This window comes from Microtus oregoni, unplaced genomic scaffold (assembly GCF_018167655.1).
Source record: "Microtus oregoni isolate MIOR12 unplaced genomic scaffold, Mior012 000001F_ref0000356, whole genome shotgun sequence".
Classification (NCBI taxonomy): domain Eukaryota; kingdom Metazoa; phylum Chordata; class Mammalia; order Rodentia; family Cricetidae; genus Microtus; species Microtus oregoni.
The window spans coordinates 56932289-56952170 of NW_024543060.1; the positions used below are offsets into that span (position 1 = coordinate 56932289).

General features: G+C 45.7%; 1 protein-coding gene across 2 annotated transcripts in view; it reads right to left on the reverse strand.

Annotated features, from left to right (window-relative positions):
* The window catches only part of Hmga2 (high mobility group AT-hook 2), a 113863-nt gene extending 108925 nt beyond the window's left edge, over positions 1–4938 (reverse strand). For both annotated transcript variants that reach the window (XM_041673895.1, XM_041673903.1), the window contains exons 1-2: positions 4623–4938; positions 1995–2081 (exon numbers count right to left, since the gene is read on the reverse strand). In XM_041673895.1, the coding sequence (XP_041529829.1) occupies positions 1995–2081; positions 4623–4733 (198 nt within the window). In that variant the 5' untranslated portion in view covers positions 4734–4938. The remainder of the gene's footprint in view (positions 1–1994; positions 2082–4622) is intronic.
* Between the last annotated feature and the right edge of the window lie 14944 nt (positions 4939–19882).

Here is a 19882-nt window from a genome sequence, read left to right on the forward strand (position 1 = left end):
GCATTTATTCACCTTTATTAAGAGAGGAGCATTTGTAATAGAATTATAGGAAATAATTATAACTTGAAGAATAAAAGAGCACAGAAAAATGTCTTCTTGGGGGGGCTGTTTGTATTTTAGTGATTATACAAGTATGTGTTACACAAGGAGAATTACAGAAAGAGGACAGCCTAGGGAACCATCTGCAGATGTTATGACTAAAGCCACTGAATAACCAAACATGCCGGGAAATGGATAAGCTTTCTGTTGTTGTTGTTTTGTTTTACACATTAAATCAGGCACAAGTCTTAACTTTCCATTTGTCCATACAGATACTCTTAGTCCAAAATAAACTTTGCAGAGTGGGGAGAGCATGATGGGACCATTTCCACCTATTCACTCAAGTGAAAGTGTCACCCAGTGTGACATGAAGATGATAGCCCACCTTCCTTTTTAGAATATCTGCAGAGCATTGATTTATGGTGAACTTCAAAGACTTCTTGAATGATACTATGATGAGGCATCTTAGGAGTGATTACATCATATTTTAAGTATCTGCTGATGCCCACCAAGACACTCCTGGCCTGCCCCTGAAAGCAGAAGCACCACAGAAACACAACACAGAATCACTTGGTTTTGTTTGTTTTGAAGCCTGTTTTAGTTCATTTATGAATAGAAGGCAGAGAAGGCACCATTACTTAAACAGCAGGCTTATTTAGAGACACCTGAGGGTTAACTGGTTAAATACTGACTACAAATCTGAACTTTAAAACACAGTTAATTCAAGTATTAGAGAAGCCTGCTCTTTCAACTCTCTTCAAAAGTGTTAACCAACCAGAAGTCATAATTTCTTCCTCAGTGGCTTTTCTACATCACTGGTTGCTATGACAGGGTGCACCACTGAGAACCATCCCATACAACGTGGTTAGTGGCTGCACTCACACACAGAATATTAATCCCCCAAAGACGAGCAGAATCACCTTAAACAAATGCTGTATATTTGAATCTATTGAAAATATATGTGGGGATTTATTTCTGATTTTTGCATTATTAGTTTCAACTACAGCACACACTCACAAATAAGATGCAAACTCTTTCCAGTTCAAACCCAAGAGTGACAGATAGTCTCCGTCACTCCCCCACACAGGCCTTACTGTGGGCACTTCCTCTTTGGTAGCACACACAACCAACATGAAATTATTTTAAAGGTTCAACTTAAAATCTGTTTAAAAAAAGACAAAAACAAATGTCAACCTTAATTGTGTCCTATCACACACTCCAAAATATTAAATAAGGCAAATATTGGTTTTTAAACTTCTTGTGGTCTAAGAGAATAACACTTTGGGAGAAACTTTTTTGACAATATTATCTTACATGTTTGTCCCAAACAGTATACTTGATCACATATAAAGCTGTAAAATTCATGAAACTTTTTTTCCAGTAACCCATAATTGGATTTTCTCTTTAATTAACATCTATTTGGCAAAGTACTTAGCTTTAATAGGGAGACTTGGTTTCCAGTTATCATGTAAATAAGCCCTGAATAAATTAATCTCAGTTTTATTTTTTTTTTCCTTAGGAAATTACAGGAACATCATCACCAGTCAAAATTCTAGCTTTGATTTATTATGAACTCGGTTGCCATTGGTGTAAATATTAACGGTATCATTTCCACCCCAACCTACCCAGCCTCTTCCCCCACTCCACCCCCACCATCCTGTGCTTCCCAGCCCTTGAGATGTATGATTTAATGCCTCTTTTTGTTTGCCTAAAATCATTGCATCTCCAGGAAACTTTTAAAATAAGCATCAACACGGAGAAAGAAAGAAAGAAAGAAAGAAAGAAAAGAAAAGAAAAGAAAAGAAAAGAAAAGGGGTTAAGACCCAATCTAGCAAATCTAGAAATGACGTCGTGGGTTGCTCAGCCAGAACCAATCCTGGTGTGTGGATTTAGATTGGGAAAATTACAGGGAGGTCATCGGCAACACTGGAAAAGCTTCAGCTCGAATTTCTCACCTTCTGCGCTGCTTTAGAAGGACTCTTGTTTTTGCTGCCTTTGGGTCTTCCCCTGGGTCTCTTAGGAGAGGGCTCACAGGTCGGCTCCTAAGGGCAGGAAGGAAAGAAAAGTTGTTGTGGCTAAGACCGGCTGAAAGAGACTGACCCTGCCTCTGACTCTGTTTTCTGCATGTGCAGCTTAACCAGCCTGCTGGAAGTCATTCAGTTCATGCATAGTTGGATGATGGTGGCATAGCATTGCAAAAGGGGGTGGGGGGCGGTGGCGGTATAACCACAGTTCGAATCCCAGTGTTCAAAGAGGAAACTGCTTTACATGTGAAAAAAACTGGTCAATATTTCAAAATCAAAATGATAGCAAAGCCCGAAAAAGTTGTATGTTCTGGAAAGTCACGTGTTTTTAAGGTACAAAGTTTACATGGCCGTGCACTTGGCAACTCACAGAAATAATAAACATTTTATAGGACTACCACTACCCATTCTACCGGGATTTCAAACAACAGAAATAGAACCCAGCATCATAGCTAGCTGGAAAGATAGATGTCCATCCTGTCCGACGGAAAGGATGGAGTGTAATCACTTCTATAGACCTGTGTTTCTTGTGGTTTAGGACTGAACCCACACATTCTGAGTGCAATATTGGAGCGATTATCCAAACTGTTCAGATCAGAATAATTCCATACCTCCTAAAAATTTCCAAATAATTATGGCAAATCTGAGGTGGGAGGTTTTGCTTGAATTATCTAGATAATTGCTTCAATTCTCCACTTCCTTTTGGAGAGACAGGCATAGTCTCCCGTCGAAATTTAAATATCTTTTTACAAAAATAAACATGTTGTCTCCCAAATTTTTTAAAAAGGAAGTCTTTGTGGGGTGGGCTGGAAAGAAAAGGGGGGGAGACGAAGAGAGGAATGTAAGTATCTGGGAAGGAGCAACTGAACCACCCAGGTCCCCAGGTATATCAACGCTTTCCTTTATTGGGTGCCAGGCTAAGCAGCCAATACTCAAGCAGTTAGGAAAACGTGATGATTGATACTCCGGGGACGCTGAACGTCTCTCCGGGGTGAATCATCTCCTCTTATTTCATTCAGATTGGGTGCTTAAACGAAACTAATTACAACTCCTTTAAGCTCCCAATGGAAGTTCGCGTGGGGGAAAGTTTCTTGGAAACGTCCATTAGATACTCGCGCCAGTGGGCACTTAGAGCAATCACATCGGAAACACATTTTTCTTTGTGAGCTCGGCCTTTACTCAAAGGTAAAAGCTCCCAGTCACCTCCGGATCCTCTTGCGTTTTCTTTTAGACTTTTTTTTAATGGGGGGGGGAGGTGCGATTAGCAGAATTCGTTAAAGCTGGGTGACTGGTAGGAAGCAGGAGGGTAGAGCGGAGACTTCTTGGAGGTGTAAAACAGGCTCCAAAAGCACACTAAAGTGTCGCTAAGGGTAGAGCGGGAAAACTCGGAGGCCTCTAGATTGGCTTGTTTGCTTTGATGATTTCAAAAAGGTACACCTCTCGTTTTTTCTAAAACCGCTTGGCAATCATTCTTCGATTTCCTACCTAGCGCCCAGGGGCAATTTGTAACTATAGGATTATTTTCTAACCCTTCTTTTTGCCTGAGGGAAGAGATTTAAGGTAAAAGAAGAAAAGAGAAGTTTAAAAGGCCAGGAAGCGGAGTTTAACTGGGCACTGCGCACAGCTCTGCAATAGCCGGCTGCACGCTTAATTGGTTGCATCCGCAGACAAAACCCTCCACTCCGCGGGGTCCTGGGTGCCCCTCAACCGTCCCCTCCCAGCCCCCAGCCATTCACCCAGGAGGACACTAAACTTCAGCTGCTCTGAAGCGCCGGAGCCAGGAGCCAGGACTTGGCTCTAGGCGGGGAAGCAACCGTAGCTACCGTGCAGTCTCTAGGACTCTCCTTCCAAAGCTCCTTGGGAGAAGCGCGTTTCCCTGTGGCGCGAGGATCTGAGATTCCCGGGCTCCCTTCCCCGCCTGCTCCCGCGGCTGCAGCTCGGCAAGCATTTAAAGACCCCAAGTAGGCAGTCGGCCCACGTTCTTTGTCGGGAGGGCGCGAGCCTTGGGCCACGGAGTGTGGGGAGGGCACGGAGGGGGCGGCCGCAGCGCGCCAACCTCCTGCGGTCGGGCAGCCCCGAGAATCTGCAGAAAGCTGCGGGTCCTCCGACCCACCGAGTCCCAACTCTCCTGAACGCCCCAGTCCCCGGCAAGCCCTCTCGCTGAACGGTTGCAAAAGCGGCTGACAAAGCAATGCTTTTTAGTTTGTGGGACCCCAGAAACTCACTGTCCCCTAGCCACGCCGCGCCGCTCCGGGACTGCGCACAATAGCGAAAGTCCCGGTACGCGCCTCGCGCGACCCCACCTCCCGCCGGGTGACTACGGAGGCCAGAGGACCCCCGCCTCCTGCAGCCAAGGGGCGCGGGCACCCGGGAGCATGCACTGCGCACTCGCCGGTGGGTAAATCGGTCTCCCGCCCACCTACACCCCGGGGCTGGTGGGCAACCTTGCACCGCCCTGGTCGCTGCGCTCCCGCGCTCTGATCACCCGGCTTGTCGCGGGGCCCCGGGGCAGAGGCGTCGCGGGTGGGCTGAGGGGCCCCTCCGCGCCGGCGTACTGACTTGCTGCTGCTTCCTGGGTCGGCCGCGTCCTCGCTTCTGTGGCGCCGGGGCGGCAGGTTGTCCCTGGGCTGAAGTGGACGGCTGCCCGGCGCCTTCACCGCGTGCGCTCATTCTGCCTCCCGCCGCCGCTACCGCTGCCTCCGCCGCTACCGCCGCTGCAGCCGCTCGCCCTCCGCCGCCCCGGATCCGCCCAGCACCTTTCGGGAGACGGGATGGAGAGAGCTGGAGAAGGCAAGGGCGATGAGAGCTGGCGGAGCTGGCAGAGCTGGCGCGCGCCGAGGGCTGCTGCTTAGGCTGCCGCTGCTGCCACCATCAACACCGGACGTCCAGCGGCTGCCAAAAAAGAGAGAGGGGAGGAGGAGGAGAAGAGGAGGAGGCGCTGCGGGCGGTGGGTGGCGGAGGTGGAGGTGGAGGTGGAGGTAGTGAGAGGAGGCGGGAAACGAGGGAGAGGGAGAGTTGAGCTCCTCTCTCCTCTAAAGATCGGGAGTTACGGGCACTGGGGACGCTTGCAGCAGCTTGGAAAGGGAGACTTGTAGTGAATTGTGTCTCTTGCAATGTTAGGCGGGGAAAGAATTCCTCCTCCTCTCTCCAGAAAGAGAGAGACAGAGACTGAGGGAGACAGAGACTGAGGGAGACAGAAAGAGACAGAGATACAGACTGACTCTTGTGCCGTCGGAAAGCAGGGAGAGAATGGGAAGGTTCTGCCGGGACGGGTAGGATGCACAGCTCAACTCTAGCAAGAAACAGAGCAGTGGGTGGCACCGAGCCTCCTCGGGTGGCGGGGGCAGGCAGCAGCACTGCAGTGTCGTGGAGAAACAAGCTGCTGGCCGCGGCTGGAGCTGAAAGTTTGCTGAATTACTGAACAGGATTCAAGGGGGATGCGTGTGAGTGCGTGAGTGTATGTATGTGTGTGTGCGCGCGCGTGTTTGTGTGTGTGTGTGTGTGCGCGCGCGCCCGCTTGCGGAGGGGGTGGCGGGGGGGGGGGGTCTGCCCACCTCTAATAGTGGGCGGATAAAGGGGAGGGGGCTGCAGGAGAAGCAAGAAGAGGGTGGGGGGGAGGCCGGGCGGACCGCCGAGCTGAGGCGCCTGGCCGCCCGCCAGAGGCAGCGTTCGAAACACAACTGCCTTGGCGGCGGCGGCGGCGCCCGAGTGCCACCCGGAGCCCCGACTCACGTGCTCCCGCCGGCGGTGGGGTTAAAGAGGCAGGGCCTAGGCTCTCCAGCCCGGCTCGCCGCCGGTCTAGTCCCTCTTGCCGTCCTAGGTCACCCCTGGTCCTAGGAAGTTGAGAGAAAGAGTGTCTCAAAGCCACCTCAGAACGCAGGACCACTACCTGCGCTTGCACCAAGTGGAGCCGGAAGGTGGCCGGAAGCATTCAGGGCTAACCGCCGCTGCCTTCTATTTTAGCCCCGAGAAAGGGCAGCCAAGGAGTCGGAACGCGCTTCCCCAGACCCTCGCTCGGTTGAAAGGTGCCCTCACCCCAGAGCATGCGGGCCGGTGCACAAACACAGCATGCACAAAGATACGTGCACGTAGCTACGCGTATGATCGCAGGCACATTTGCACACAGATGCACGTGCACACATACACATTCCACTGGTAAACGCACATGCTAACAAACACGTGCTTACGCACACTTCCAGGCACACGGAGGGCAGGCCCAGCAACCACATTTGCAACAAATACACACAGTTGCACACTGCACACAGAAACACAGAGCGCGCCAACTTCTTCATCGGGCTTTTCATTCCTCCGGGAATGACTGCAGGGACTGGCGCTGTACACCCGGCTTTGGACGTCCACAGTGTATAGGGGCCTTAGTGATTCTTTCCCCCACAACTGTACCAATCGCCTAACTCTTCCTTCAGTTTACCTTCTTTAACCTTCTCCCTCAGAATTCCTTTCTGCCAAACCCTAATTTTATAGCCTGGGCTGTTTCTGGATTATGTGAACACCATCATGACCACAGTCGGTTTTTAAAAGGTGGAGAATGTTCTCAAATGTATCTCTTTTTCATCCTTGAATAACACAAAACTGAAAGGAAAAAAAAAGTCTTAGGTTCAGATTTTCACACATCACACCCAAAATTGTCTTGGATCGACTCCAAGATAAAAATGATCACCCAGTGAAGAATTGTTTTTCTTGCAAAGATACAGACCACCGTGGAATAAAAACGCCTATTCTGCAGCCATAAGCGAGGAGCTAGACTCTGCCACGTTCCGCTGTACTTGAGGCCCCCGTGTAAATGTCTGCCCGGGTGCGACACAGCTGATTGGTCGGCGTTGCTGTTTTAAATCCATTTCTAGCTGCCCTTTTCAGAGTTGGGACACTTCTCTGTACGTTGAGTGCTCTGCAGAAACCCAGGGCTGCTGGTGGGTCTGGGGATGCTTAGCTCTGGAGGAGAGGAAAAGCCCCCTCCCTCCAGATGGAGCCCAGTCACTGAAAAGCGAGGAAGGGGGTCTAACAGGCACCAAAGGTTTTGTTAGGGCTTGGCTGAAAGATGGTATCTTCATCAAAGGGACTGAAATTTCACCTTCTAACAAGTGCACTGACATTTCCTAACTGCCAAGTTGTGTGTGTGTGTGTGGTGGCATTCTTACACTTTGGTGCGTGCATTTTACATTCGTGAATAAAATGGGCTTCTGGTTTTGTTCTTGTTTGGTTGCGTTTTGCCAGAAGGACAGACAGATAAAGTTCTGGGGATAGATTTAGGCAGAAGTCACCCGTGATTTCAGCCAGCTAATTTTATGCTGGGAATCCCATTATCTCCATGAAATTTTGTGTGTTTGTCTGTTTAACGCATAGGAGAAATTTCAACTTGCGGGGGGAGGGAGTGTTGTAGGTGTGTGGAACTTTTTTTTTCTTTGCCCTCGAATCTAAGAGAAACACACAAACGTTGAGAAGTCCAGCCAATTGTTTTCGTTCTGTTTTGTTTCAGACTTGAACCCTTTTGCATCCATAGAGACAAGGATAGAAAGAAGTTTTGTGTTAGGTTTTATCAAAGTTACCCTTATACATTGTCATGCTTTGGTGTCCATAATCCTTTCAAGTCGCTGGGTTGTTTTTTTGTTTGTTTTTGTTTATTTGCAAGCAGAGCATAAAATTTTGTTTTTGTTTTCAAAATTATCTATACTTTTATTGAAGTATTATCTTTATCTGGTCTTTTAATTAAACTAAATGGTTATATTTTCTCTTTAGGGAAACATTTTCCTGCTCATATTTGAGAAGTTTAATTCCCAGATTTAAGTTTCTCAGTCACTCACTCCTCTTCCATATCTTGCTATGTCGTATTCCTTCATTGCGGGTTAAACCTGTCCCATTCTAGTAATTGAGATGATAGCATGGGGTTTCTGTCCACACTAAACTCCCTTTCTTCTCCACCTACTATCAAATCAAACATTAGCACTTCAGCTGTGTGTGTCAACAAACTTTCTATTGACCTGTAACACATGATTAAGATGTGTTTCTATTTGGTAAGTACATTAGTGCTTGCTAAAATCAAAAAAGCAGACCCAGACCACCATTTAAAAACAATAAATAGAATAAGACAGAAAAATTGGGACCAAATCCTTCCCATTTGATTCTCTACACAAAGATAAAATTGCTTTAATATCCTCAGCCCCATGCTTGAGAAATTGAGGACATGCTTTTAATCCCAGCACTCTGGAGGCAGAGGCAGGTAGATCTCTCTGAGTTCAAGGCCAGCCTAATCAACAGAGTGAGCTCTCAGACAGCTAGAACTACACAGAGCAACACTGTCTCAGAAACAAAATAACAAAACAAAACAAAACCAACCAACCAACAAAGAAATTAGGGTGCTCAGAATTCAGGAAGCCTTATCATTCTGTTATGATATAGTAGGCAGAACCATTTTTCTTTTAGTCTTAAACTTGATACAAGGTATACCTTAGATTGATGGACAGTCCTTGTTTATCATGGATCACAATGAGACAACTGACCTGGACTGTTTGAGATCTGGATTCCTTTCAACGTTATCTTGATTATCTGTGTGATGCTTCCTCAGTCCTTTCCACTCTCTGTGGATCAGTGCTCTAGTTTCTAAAACTGATGTGCAAGTTCTTCCAGGTCACCGTGATTTCTGTTTTCATCGTGGCTATATGGAAATTACACGTATAATCCCCAAAGGCAGGTAGTGCTCCCATTTCCTTGTTTTCTTGTCTTGCTAGTTCTGTCTAGGTTTTATTTGATTAATAACAAACTTTTGATAGTTATTATTATTTTATTGCTATGACAAAGATAATTTTAACAAAATTTCAACTTTCTAAATGTACCACACAAGGTCAGAAAAGGATCCTGCAGTAAGTATCGCCAGTATTCTTTTCACTGAAGGAAGATTCACCTGTGATGTGGAGGTTGAGATTCCCAAGCCACCCCACATACTAAGTTTACATTTGAAAATACTCACACACCAAAAATAGCTTACAGGTTTTTCTCATAACTGAATGAATTCATTATGGACGTATTTTAATACATGGGATTATTATGACCAGGTATTTTTAGAGTGACTTTGTACTTGGTCAAAAAGATTTAGCTAATATTTACTACATGGAATTTTTTTTTTCTTTGAGACAGGGTTTCTCTGTGGTTTTGGAGCCTGTCCTGGAACTAGCTCTTGTAGACCAGGCTGGTCTCGAACTCACAGAGATCCACCTACCTGCCTCTGCCTCCCGAGTGCTGGGACTAAAGGCGTGCGCCACCACTGCCCGGCTACTACATGGAATTTTTACATATATAAATTTACTTAGAAACAGTGCAGTGTAAAATATATATTCTTGCCTTTAGAAGCCTGTGTAATTTTGCCGAAAAACGTTCCAAATGTTTAAAATAAGTTTGTTTGCATGGCTCAAGCCCAGTTACGTTTCTTCATGTGTAGTGTTTAGTGAAATGTTGGAAAGATTACCTCTGCTCATTTCCCTACATTATTGCAATGATGGGTTAATTACCACAAAGTCAGGCTTTTGTTGGTGATGAGAAGGTGCATTATTTGGACAAATTCCCTACTCCTAATGTAAGACAATTACCAAGAAAAACAAGTTTGTTTATTCAAAAAAAGATTGGGTTTTAGTAAATTGAATGTATATGGACTTGGTTTTACAGAAATATCACCTATTCTTCTCCCAGGATTCGGTGATGTAATTTATCCAGAATTAAAGAATTCTCTTAGAAACAAGATTGATTGCATAGCATGTTATATATTTCCAAGTGTTTATTCTCTATGTAATTCAGTTTCCTCAAAATCTGTTTATTGAGCGCCTAATATGTGCTATTGGCCAAAATCAAGGAAGAAAAATAGAATTTTCTGCCTCATCTTAACAGATGAACTTAGAGATACGAAGGACAAGGAATATGTGACCTGTTATTGCAAGTCTGGGGTTTGAGGGACTACATGACAGGGAATGGGAGTGGCATTTAGAAGCTGGGGGCAGCCTTACACTAACCGCCAGCAAGAAAACACTGGCCATTGGAGTCAGACTTTATTTTCGGCTGTCAGCCCCAAATAATGACACGGAGACTTATTATTAACTGTGAAAGCTTGTCCACTTTCTCAGGCTTGTTCCTAAATAGCTCTTATAACTTAAATTAACCTGTTTCTATTAATCTGCATTTTACCACATGGGTTTTTACCTCTCTTTAATTCTGTACGGCTGACTTCCTGAGTGACTTGCTGGCATATCTCCACGTCTTTTCTTCCCAGAATTCCCTTCTCTCCCCCAAAATCCCACCTATTCTCTTCTGTCTAGCTATTGGTCATTTAACTTTTTATCAAGCCAATCAGAAGGTGCCTCATCAAAGACACATCCTCACAGTGTACAAAAAGGTTATCCCACAAAAGACCATTGTTCTCCAACAGCATTCTTCAAAGAGGAGGCAGTCAATTCTTTCAACAGCAAGAACGAGTTTGAAACCCACATCTTCCCCAGAACCTTGACACAAACCCCGCCAGGCCAGCACCTCGCTGTTGCAGGGGCCTCAGGCACTGGATAACTGTTGATTTCTGACTCACAGCACCATGAGCTAATCACTAACGTGCACGCCATTGAGATTTCTCTTTTGTTGTGCCACAAGGAGGATTAAAGCAAGATGATAGGGTCCCAGAGGCTTCTCCTCCTTCTCTACCACCCCCATCCACTGTTCAGAGCAGTCACTCAGGCATCTATCCTGAGCTGTGTTCCCTGCAATAGTGCGCACTCCTACTATTTTGCAGGATTTTGTTTGTGTTTTAAAACTAAAGCTTGCCTGAAGATCAGAGTGCAGAGTTAAGCCACCAGAGGCCAAGAAGTGGTGGCACACACCTTTAATCCCGGATAGAGGCAAAGGGATCTCCGTTATTTTAAGGCTACCCTGGGCTACACAAGGTTGAATCTGTCTAAAAGAGAAACAGAGCTCACACAAAGGTGATCCCAGCACTTGGGATCCCACACCTTTAATCCCAGCACTAGGGAGATGGAGACAGGAGTGATATGGCTGGGCAGAGAGAGGAATATAAAGTGGGAGGAGACAGGAGCTCAGATGCAGTCCGAGGATGCAGTCTGAAGCTGAGGACGCAGTCTGCCGACAGGATCACCCTTTTGGTCTGAGGATTTGGTAGAGGTAAAAAGTCTCTCTTTTGGCAGCCAGTACTGCTTCTCTGACCTCTCAGCTTTCACCCCGATATCTGACCCTGAGTTTTTATTAAGAACAATTAGAATTCATGCTACAACTAAGACATTATACTTCTTTGAGTTCATAGGGAAGCAGTTACTATCGTGATCTGCTGGCCTGGGTACCCTGTCCCTTTGAGAGCCAAGCCCCACCCTCTCCCAACCCCTCCCCTTCCCCAAAGGGCAGTGGCTATCCTGCCTCCTCCAGCCTGTGCTCTCTCTCTCTTTCCGTCTCTATCTGTGGTCACCCGATGAGGTGAACTGCCAAGACTTCAGAGGACTTGGGGACCTGATGAGGCCCCTCATGGGACTGGTCCCCCATCACTACATCTTTAAAAAAGGGTAACATTGGTGCATGACTCAGCCAGTCTCCCTCCACATTCCCTGGTGGGGACCCTGGACTCAGACCACTTTCCAATGCTGCAAATGGTAAGGCTTCCTGTCAGCTGCCTTCTCATTTCCACCAGCAGACAGGACTGCCCGTGTCCTGCCACAGGCATCTCATGCCCGTCCATTTTTCCTTTTGCTGGGCAGCCCCTTCCCCACCCGCCTGTACATGCTCTTTTTCTCTTGCTCCTAGTCCCTCTATTCTGGCTCTGCCACTGCGACCGCTGGTCCCACGGAAACCGGCAAAGCCCCTGTTTCCGGTTCCAGCCCGTGCTCCCCACTGCGGATGGTGGATCAGTGGCTCACCCACAAGACGGATCACAGTACTGAGTAATTTTCCTCTCTACTTTATGTATAAAAGAATGTGTAAATAGTGTAGCCACGCGGATGTAATTCAGTTTTAAGTGTATGTTCTGCATGGCCTCTATGTCTCTCTTGTTAATTTTATCTTTAAAATTCCCATGGCTCTGAAAACATGGTTTCTCCATCCAACACTTGACGGTCATCATTTTGACTAAGGCCTCACTGCCATCTTAACTAAGGGCAGGTGACCTCACCAATATCTTAACTAAGGGCAGGTCAAGTGACCAAGTCCTTTACTGAGGTATCCCTTGCCTAGACTCGTGGTTGACTTACTTTTTTTTGTCTAAATTCCTCTTATTCTTCCTCCTCCACTCTCTCTGCCATTCTTCTGGTGAGGCAACCTCTGCCCGCCCCCCTTCTTCCCTTCCCTGCTTCTCCCATCTCTGCGTGGCCCTGCTCTGTCTCTTGGCCTCGACTCTGGTTTCCATCTTGCTGGTGTAGCAGGCATTCTGTCCCACTGCCCACCCACCCCTGTGCTGCCTCCCACCGCAGCAGCAGAATCTGTCTCTTCCATCCATGGAGCCCTGTTTCTGCCACCGATGCACTACTGGTGAAAACCCTAAATCTGGACTTCCTACCAGCCCACTTCCCAGCTTCCGTCAGGCTGCTGGGACCATTGGTAGAACCCTTCACTTTTTCTCCTAGTGCCTTTCTCGGACTGCCCCTTTCTTGAGTTCTCCCTTAGCACTGCAATCACTGAGAGCTGCATTTGTTTTGGCCCCTCAGATATTTTTCTGCCTCATTGCTTCCCATAGCTAAAAACATGAGTGGACCACTCGGAGTGGTCCTCACACTGTTTGGATAGGTGTGTGTGTGTGTGTTTTGTTTTTCTTTTCGGACCTCTCGTAAGTGGCCCTCACCACTGTAAGGACTGCTTGGATCAGTCCTAGCTCCTGGTTCCTGAGCTGAGGGTCCGGAATCGCCTTAGCTTTATTATCAAGCCCTGTGCTAGCCTGGAGACATCCAACTAGTTGCCCTGGGGCTTACATCGTTTTCACCTTTCTTACATTTTCAGCTATGAGAAACCAACCACATTTCTAGCTTTTACCAGCAGGTGTCTAAATTTAAATAGTCACACCATGTGCACAACCATGGCTACTGCCATTTTCTTTGAGCTTAACAAAGGGAGGATCAAGAATTTCCACCCCTAGCCAAAGAGCGCCAGCGGTAGGCTCTCCACATGAAATCCCGACCCTAGCCAGCTTCTTTTCGCTCACTTTTCATTTAACTCTATGTGTATAAAACTGAAACTCAATTGAGTATAAACACATGGTGTATATTTACTGTTAAACTTTGTGTTTCACAAGTACAAATATCACCTGTTAAGTTGAGAGCCATTACAGTCAAGTTTGGACTCAGCTCTCCAGACAGATTCTATACTGTAGTTATACCCGACAAACAGCACTCAACTGCTCAGAGGTCTGGGGAATATGGCGTTTGAATGTTTAGCAGAGACAGGTTGACTCCTAGCAGCAACACTCTACTTCCTCCAAAGAAGACAGAAGACAAATGGGCACACAACAACGTCCATCCATAATTCGCTTCATCAACTGCCAAGCGCTGACCACTGGATAAAACTGCCTTTCATCTAAACTGAAGATCTCCATACATGGATTGAATCACCAGGATCGACAGCCTAGCTGCTCAGGTCAAGGTAGGCTAGTGTCTTCCTACAGATTTCTAACCCACAGGATCTTCTAAAACCTGGCAGGCCCTGCGCTAAACAGCAGAAGGCAAATACAATTCTCAGTGACCATGGAGAACCCTGAGGAGGGGGCTGTAGGTGCCAACCAAGTAAGTTCTCTGTCATCAATAACTGAAGTAAAACTTCATCCTTCTCAAAGATCTCTGATGCAGTTTGACAGCTGAGAGGTTTTGTCAGTTTAAAAGGACAGCCTCACCAAACAAATTTCAGTAAAATACAAATACAAGTTATTAAGGTCTATACCTGCAAGTTATAAAGGTGTGAGGACAGTGCACACTCTCAATTTCTCTCACGCTGCCTTTCATAGTCTTAAAGATACTTTTCACTGTGCAAAAACATCTGTCACAGTCATTCTGACCTAAATATGCTACTGTTTATACAATGAATATGCCTAAAACTTCTGCAAACCCAAGGAATTCTTGTGAGTTCCAGGGAACCAAATTGAAGGATCCACCTTAAACAGGTCAGAAACATCACTCTCAATTCCCTGGTCCTGAAATTGTTTTTTTCTCTTTTTAAACTTAACTTTGTACTCTGTCTGCCAACACCTTGCCAGGTCAAAGACATCAGACAGTTCTATACCACAAACCCTGGACAGAAGTAAAGTGACCAGGATGTAACCAGCACCCAGCTTTCTCAGGTTTTCCCTCCCAAGACAATGCCCACAAATAAGCAGGAAGCAGTCTTGAGAATCTACCATCCCAATTTCTGTAACTTTTGTGCCTAACTTCCTGCATATATATATATGATCTGCTGCCCTGGTCTGTCACCTGGATACCCTGTCCCTTTAAGAACCAAGCCCCAACCTCTCCCAGCCCCTCCCTTTCCACCTAGGGAAGCAGATATCCTGCCTCCTCCAGCCTGTGCTCTCTCTTCTGCTTTTCCTCTCCCTCTCCTCTCCCCCCCTCTGAAAATGCACTGTTTTGATTTGCTTTCTGCCCCTTCTGGCCTCACCTCCATATCTCTTTATTCTTAAATAAGATATAAATATGAATCTCACTCTCAGAGTCTATTATCTATGACCCAAACTAAGGCACCCAGAAATTTAATCTCAACCTCATCTATGGAACTTTGAAAACATATTGGTGTCGGTTGTGGTGGCACACGCCGTTAATTCCAGCACTCCAGAGGCAAAGTCAAGAGGATCTCTATAAATCGAGGCCAGCCTAGTCTACATGGTGAGTTCCAGGAGCAGCAGAGGGACACTGTGAGACCCTGTCTCAGAAGCAAAACAGACAAAAGCCACCTTGGTGGCATTTTCACCACCCCCCACCAAGTATGGAATCTCACCCACCCTTATCTCCTAAAGTAAGTGACTTGCTTATTCTAGTCACTTAGAACTAGGGACGAAATCTAGGGACTAAATACAATGCTGTAAAACTAAGGCTTTGCAACTCTGGGAGCTGGCTGCAGCAGGCTAGAAGAACAGTACACTCTCCCTTGACACCAGCCTCTCTCCTTTGCCCTCTTCTCTCAGCACACCTCGGAATCCCTGGGGCAAAATATTAGGAACTTCACTGGGAGATCATGGGGGGAGGAGGAGGAGAAAGAAGAGGGGGAAGATCAGTTGTGCCTGCTCGTGGTTGTTTATCCAGTCATCCACACCATTCCAAGTCTTCCAGATCCCTTCATTTAAAGCAACCCAGGCTGATGGGACTTGAGAGAAGAGGGATGTGCTCTCCTTGTTTACTATACACACACACACACATACATGTGCATATATGTATACTATGCATATATACACTTACTATAAACACATGCATATATACGTATGCATATACATATATGGTTAAAAACTATGTTTTTGAATGGATCATAAGGCATCAGATCTGACCCATCACTGTCTCTTATAAGCCAAGTTTGAGCCCAGCAGTGATGGCTCACATGTTTAATCCCAATACTCAGGAGGCAGAGGCAAGTGGATCTCTATGAGTTCAAGGCTAGCCTGGTCTACAGAACAAGTTCCAGGATAGCAAGGGCTATAAAGAGAAATCCTGCCCCCAGAAAACACAACAACAACAACAAAACTAGATTTGACAGACACATCATTCCAATTAGTGCTCCAGTCACTTTTATTTGCGATTTTCACATAGGCAAAAATCAGTGTAAGTTCCTCTTCCACCCGAAACCTCAGCCCTCTAGTTCTGCCTTCTAGATGGTTCTTGCTTTGTCTACTCTACAGTTGGCCTCTCTGTTCACGTGTGGATTGCTGCATCACCAGTGCCCTGATCTAGCCTTTACTCTGTGGATTTCTGCATCACCAGTGCCCTGATCCAGCCTTCACTCTGTGGATTTCTGCATCACCAGTGCCCTGATCTAGCCTTCACTCCCATTCCGTGTAAATCCATTCTCACGTCATTTCTACAAGAATCTCTTTTCAACAGTTTGCTGTTGCTTATTTTGGTATAGGGTCCCGCTGTGTAGCAGGGCCTAGCCTCCAGCTCTTGTCCATTCTTCCGCAGTCTGCTATTGCACTTGGCTTGAATGAAGTTTTCTTCTTGTTCTTTTCTTTTTCTTAAAAATCACAGATATACCAGAAGATGTACTGATGGAAATGTATGTGATAGAAAAGTGAAGGGGGAAATCCCCATTGCCCTATCACTCTGAAATAACCCTAAAACATGTTAGCTTTCCTAGGATTAGGGGAACAAATACAGGTTCATACTGCACATCTGAAAACATAACCTGTTTCATCTAATATGGTGTACATGTTTTTCAGATTAATAAATATTCATCTACAACACCACTCCTAATAGCTCCAGCATATATATTCTAATTTCCATGTAAAACAGAGCCTGAAGAGCACGGCACCTGGAATTAAGCAGGCCTTTAATGGGAGTGTTTATGACATCCTTGTGGAGAGCTCAAGAAATATGTCTGAGTTGTTGCTCATTCCTTTGGGCTGACACTGACTTCAAAGGTGGTCTCTTCCATCAGCATCCTGGTATAATTTTCAAATTTTCAGATGTCCTAGAGGCAGAAAGGATCACTAACTCTACCGATACTCAAATTAAAAGTCAGGACTCTTTCAACCAACCGTAATACAATCTAAGAAAAAGAATGTCGAGTGTGTTATTGGTTTTGAAGGGTGGAGAACTCAGCATGCCAGCACTGGGCAGAAAAAGGCCTAGAAACAATCTCCGTGATTACACATAAGACTGAAAAGCAGATGTTTGGAAGGTCCTAATATGTGTTTCTTTACACATATATAGAGTCTACCAAAAGAACACCCATGGTGTTGAGATGGACATGTAACCAGCTGTAAAACTCTGTATCTGCTGTTCCTTGGAGGTCATGGGGGAAAGAGAGGCAGCCGTCTTTGAGACTTGCTTCTCCAAAAGCCCTTGACACAGATGGTTCTGCGGGGAGGGTTCTCACAATGTCCTTCCATCTCTTCCTTATTTTCTTTTTGTTTCCACTCAGGAATGGAATAAGATAACTAAAGCTCCAGAAACCATCTCTAAGACTATGGAGTGGCTACAAACAGCTAAGACTAGTGGAGAAGAAATATGGAAAAGCTATGCTATCCCGTTCTTCGGACCTTTATGTTGGCTTTATGGGCAGCAACTTTGATCCTGTCTGAGCAACTTCTAAATTCTCAGTCAGGTACAGCCACATGTGATTGCTAACTGATAGATCGAGTCACTGCATGCTTAGCATGAGTTATAACTGTTTCTTTCTTCCCTTTAGCTCATAAACTGTACTATAGAGATGTCTTTAAATCACAGCAGAATTGAGCAGAATAGCTTCCATGTCTTTCCATGTGCACACAAACTTCTCAGCTAGGAGCACTGGTACCAGTTAAATTTATCAGGATCCATGAATCTGTTAGAATGGTTAGAAACTGGGTTTACACGAGGTCCCACTGACAATGATGTACATTCTCTTGCTTTGTTATAGAAGAATGTTTATGCCACTATAGTTCCCTATAGAACGGTCTCCCCTGCCCGAAATTTCTCTTCTCTCTACCTAGTAAGCCCTGCCTCTCCAGGAATCCATGGCAACTATAAGTCCTTGTACTGTCTCCTCAGCTTTAGTTGTTCTAGATTTTCAGATTTTCTTCTACTACTTAGAAGCATTTAAGACTCTCCCGTGTCTTTCCATGGCTTGACACTGCTGAATTCTATTCCATTGTCTTCAGCAGTGGTTCTCAATATTCCCAGTGCTTTGATTCTTTAATACAGTTTTTTATGGTGTGGTAATCCCTGACTAAACATAAAATTATTTTGTTGCTACTTCATAACTATAATGTTTCCGCTGTTATGAGCTGCAATGTAAATATTGATATGCAGGGTATCTGATATACGACCCCCAGCCGGGTGGTGGTGGCGCACGCCTTTAATCCCAGCACTTGGGAGGCAGAGGCAGGTGGATCTCTGGGAGTTCGAGGCCAGCCTGGTCTACAAGAGCTAGTTCCAGGACAGGCTCCAAAGCTACATAGAAACCCTGTCTTGAAAAACTAAAAAAAAAAAAAAAATCTGATATACGACCACCAAAGTGGTCGCAACCCGTAGGTTGAGAACCACTGGCCTAGAGGTATACGTATTTGATCCTTTTGCAGACTAGAGATATATTTTTTGCTTAAAGCTTGGGCAATTATGAATATCACTGCTTATTTCACTCACTTTCCTATAGCTGTGAAGAGACACCATGACCAAGGTAACTCTTATAAAAGGAAGCTTCTAATGGGGGCTTGCATACAGTTTCAGAGTCTTAGTTCATTGTCTTAGCAAGCGTGGCAGCATTACAGCCAGGCACTGGAGCAGTAGCTGAGAGCTACGTCCTGACCCAGAGGCAGAGAGACAGAGAGAGAGAGAGAGAGAGAGAGAGAGAGACAGAGAGAGAGAGAGAGATGCTGGGGCTGGGTCTGGCTTTTCAAACTCCAGTGACTTCCTCCAACAAAGCCACACCTCCTAAACCTTCTAATCCTATCAAAAATTTCCACTCCCTGGTGACTAAGTATTCGAATCTATGAGCCTATGGGGGCCATTCTTATTCAAACCACCATATTCCACTCCCTGGCCTCCCTAGGCTTGTAGCCATATTGTAATGCAAAATGCATTTAATCCAACTTCAAAAGTCCCCATAGTCTATCACAGTCTCAACACTGTTTAAAAGTCAGAAGTTCAGAGACTCAGGGCAATCCCTTTACTGCAACCCCCTGTAAAATCAAAATCAAAGAGCAGGTCACATACTTCCAACATCCAATGGCATGGAATATGCATTACCACTCCAAATGGAGAAAAGGGAGCATAATGAGGGAATAATATAACAAATCAGAGACCAAAAGCCAGCAGGGAAAACTCGAAATTTTATGTTTCCATGTTTGATGTCAAAGTGCTCCTCAGACCTCCAACTCCTTGCCATTTGTGGCTGGTAATATACTTCTCCCACTTGGGCTGTTTCCATAGCCTGATATCAGCTCTCCCTGACAGGTATCCCATGACGCTGGCACTTCCAACATCTTGGGGTCTCCAATACAATTCAGGCCTCACCCTCAGAGCATCACACAATGGCCTAGCTGGGCTTTCATGAAGGGACACCCCTGACACATTGCTACTCCCAGTGGTTTTCCTTAGCTCAGGAAGAAGATTTCACAATCCTCTGTTTGTATCCTTGGCTCCAAAGCCAGAACCATGGGGCCAAAGCTACCAAGTTCTTCTGCTTGCTGGGGCTGAAACTTGGCTGCTCCTTCAATTCCCTTTGCCTCAACTTCCTTGTGTTGGTGGTTTCCTTCACTGCTTTTCTGCCTTCCTTTAACTCCTTTCCACAAGCTGGAAGCCTAGCTGGATGGGGTCCTGCCCTGGGGTCACCACTTCCTTTGTGCCCTTTAGCCTCAGGCTTTTCTTTAAGCTTTTTATCTCCCTTAGCACAGGACTTGGCTCCAACAAAACGTTTCCTGGTGCCCCTTTTCTCCTTAAACTGTATGGTTTGCATTTTTCCCCCTCTCCTGTCTGCTTCTTTTCATTGTAGATCTGTAGACTGGTTATCATGTGATAACCAGTCACATGACACAGTCAATATTAGACTATCTTGAAATCTCCTCTACCAATGTCATTAGTCTAAAGCTCTTCAATTTAACCTCAGGCAGATTTTTAGGACAAGGACCAAAAGTACCCACATTCTTTGTCAAAATATCACAATAC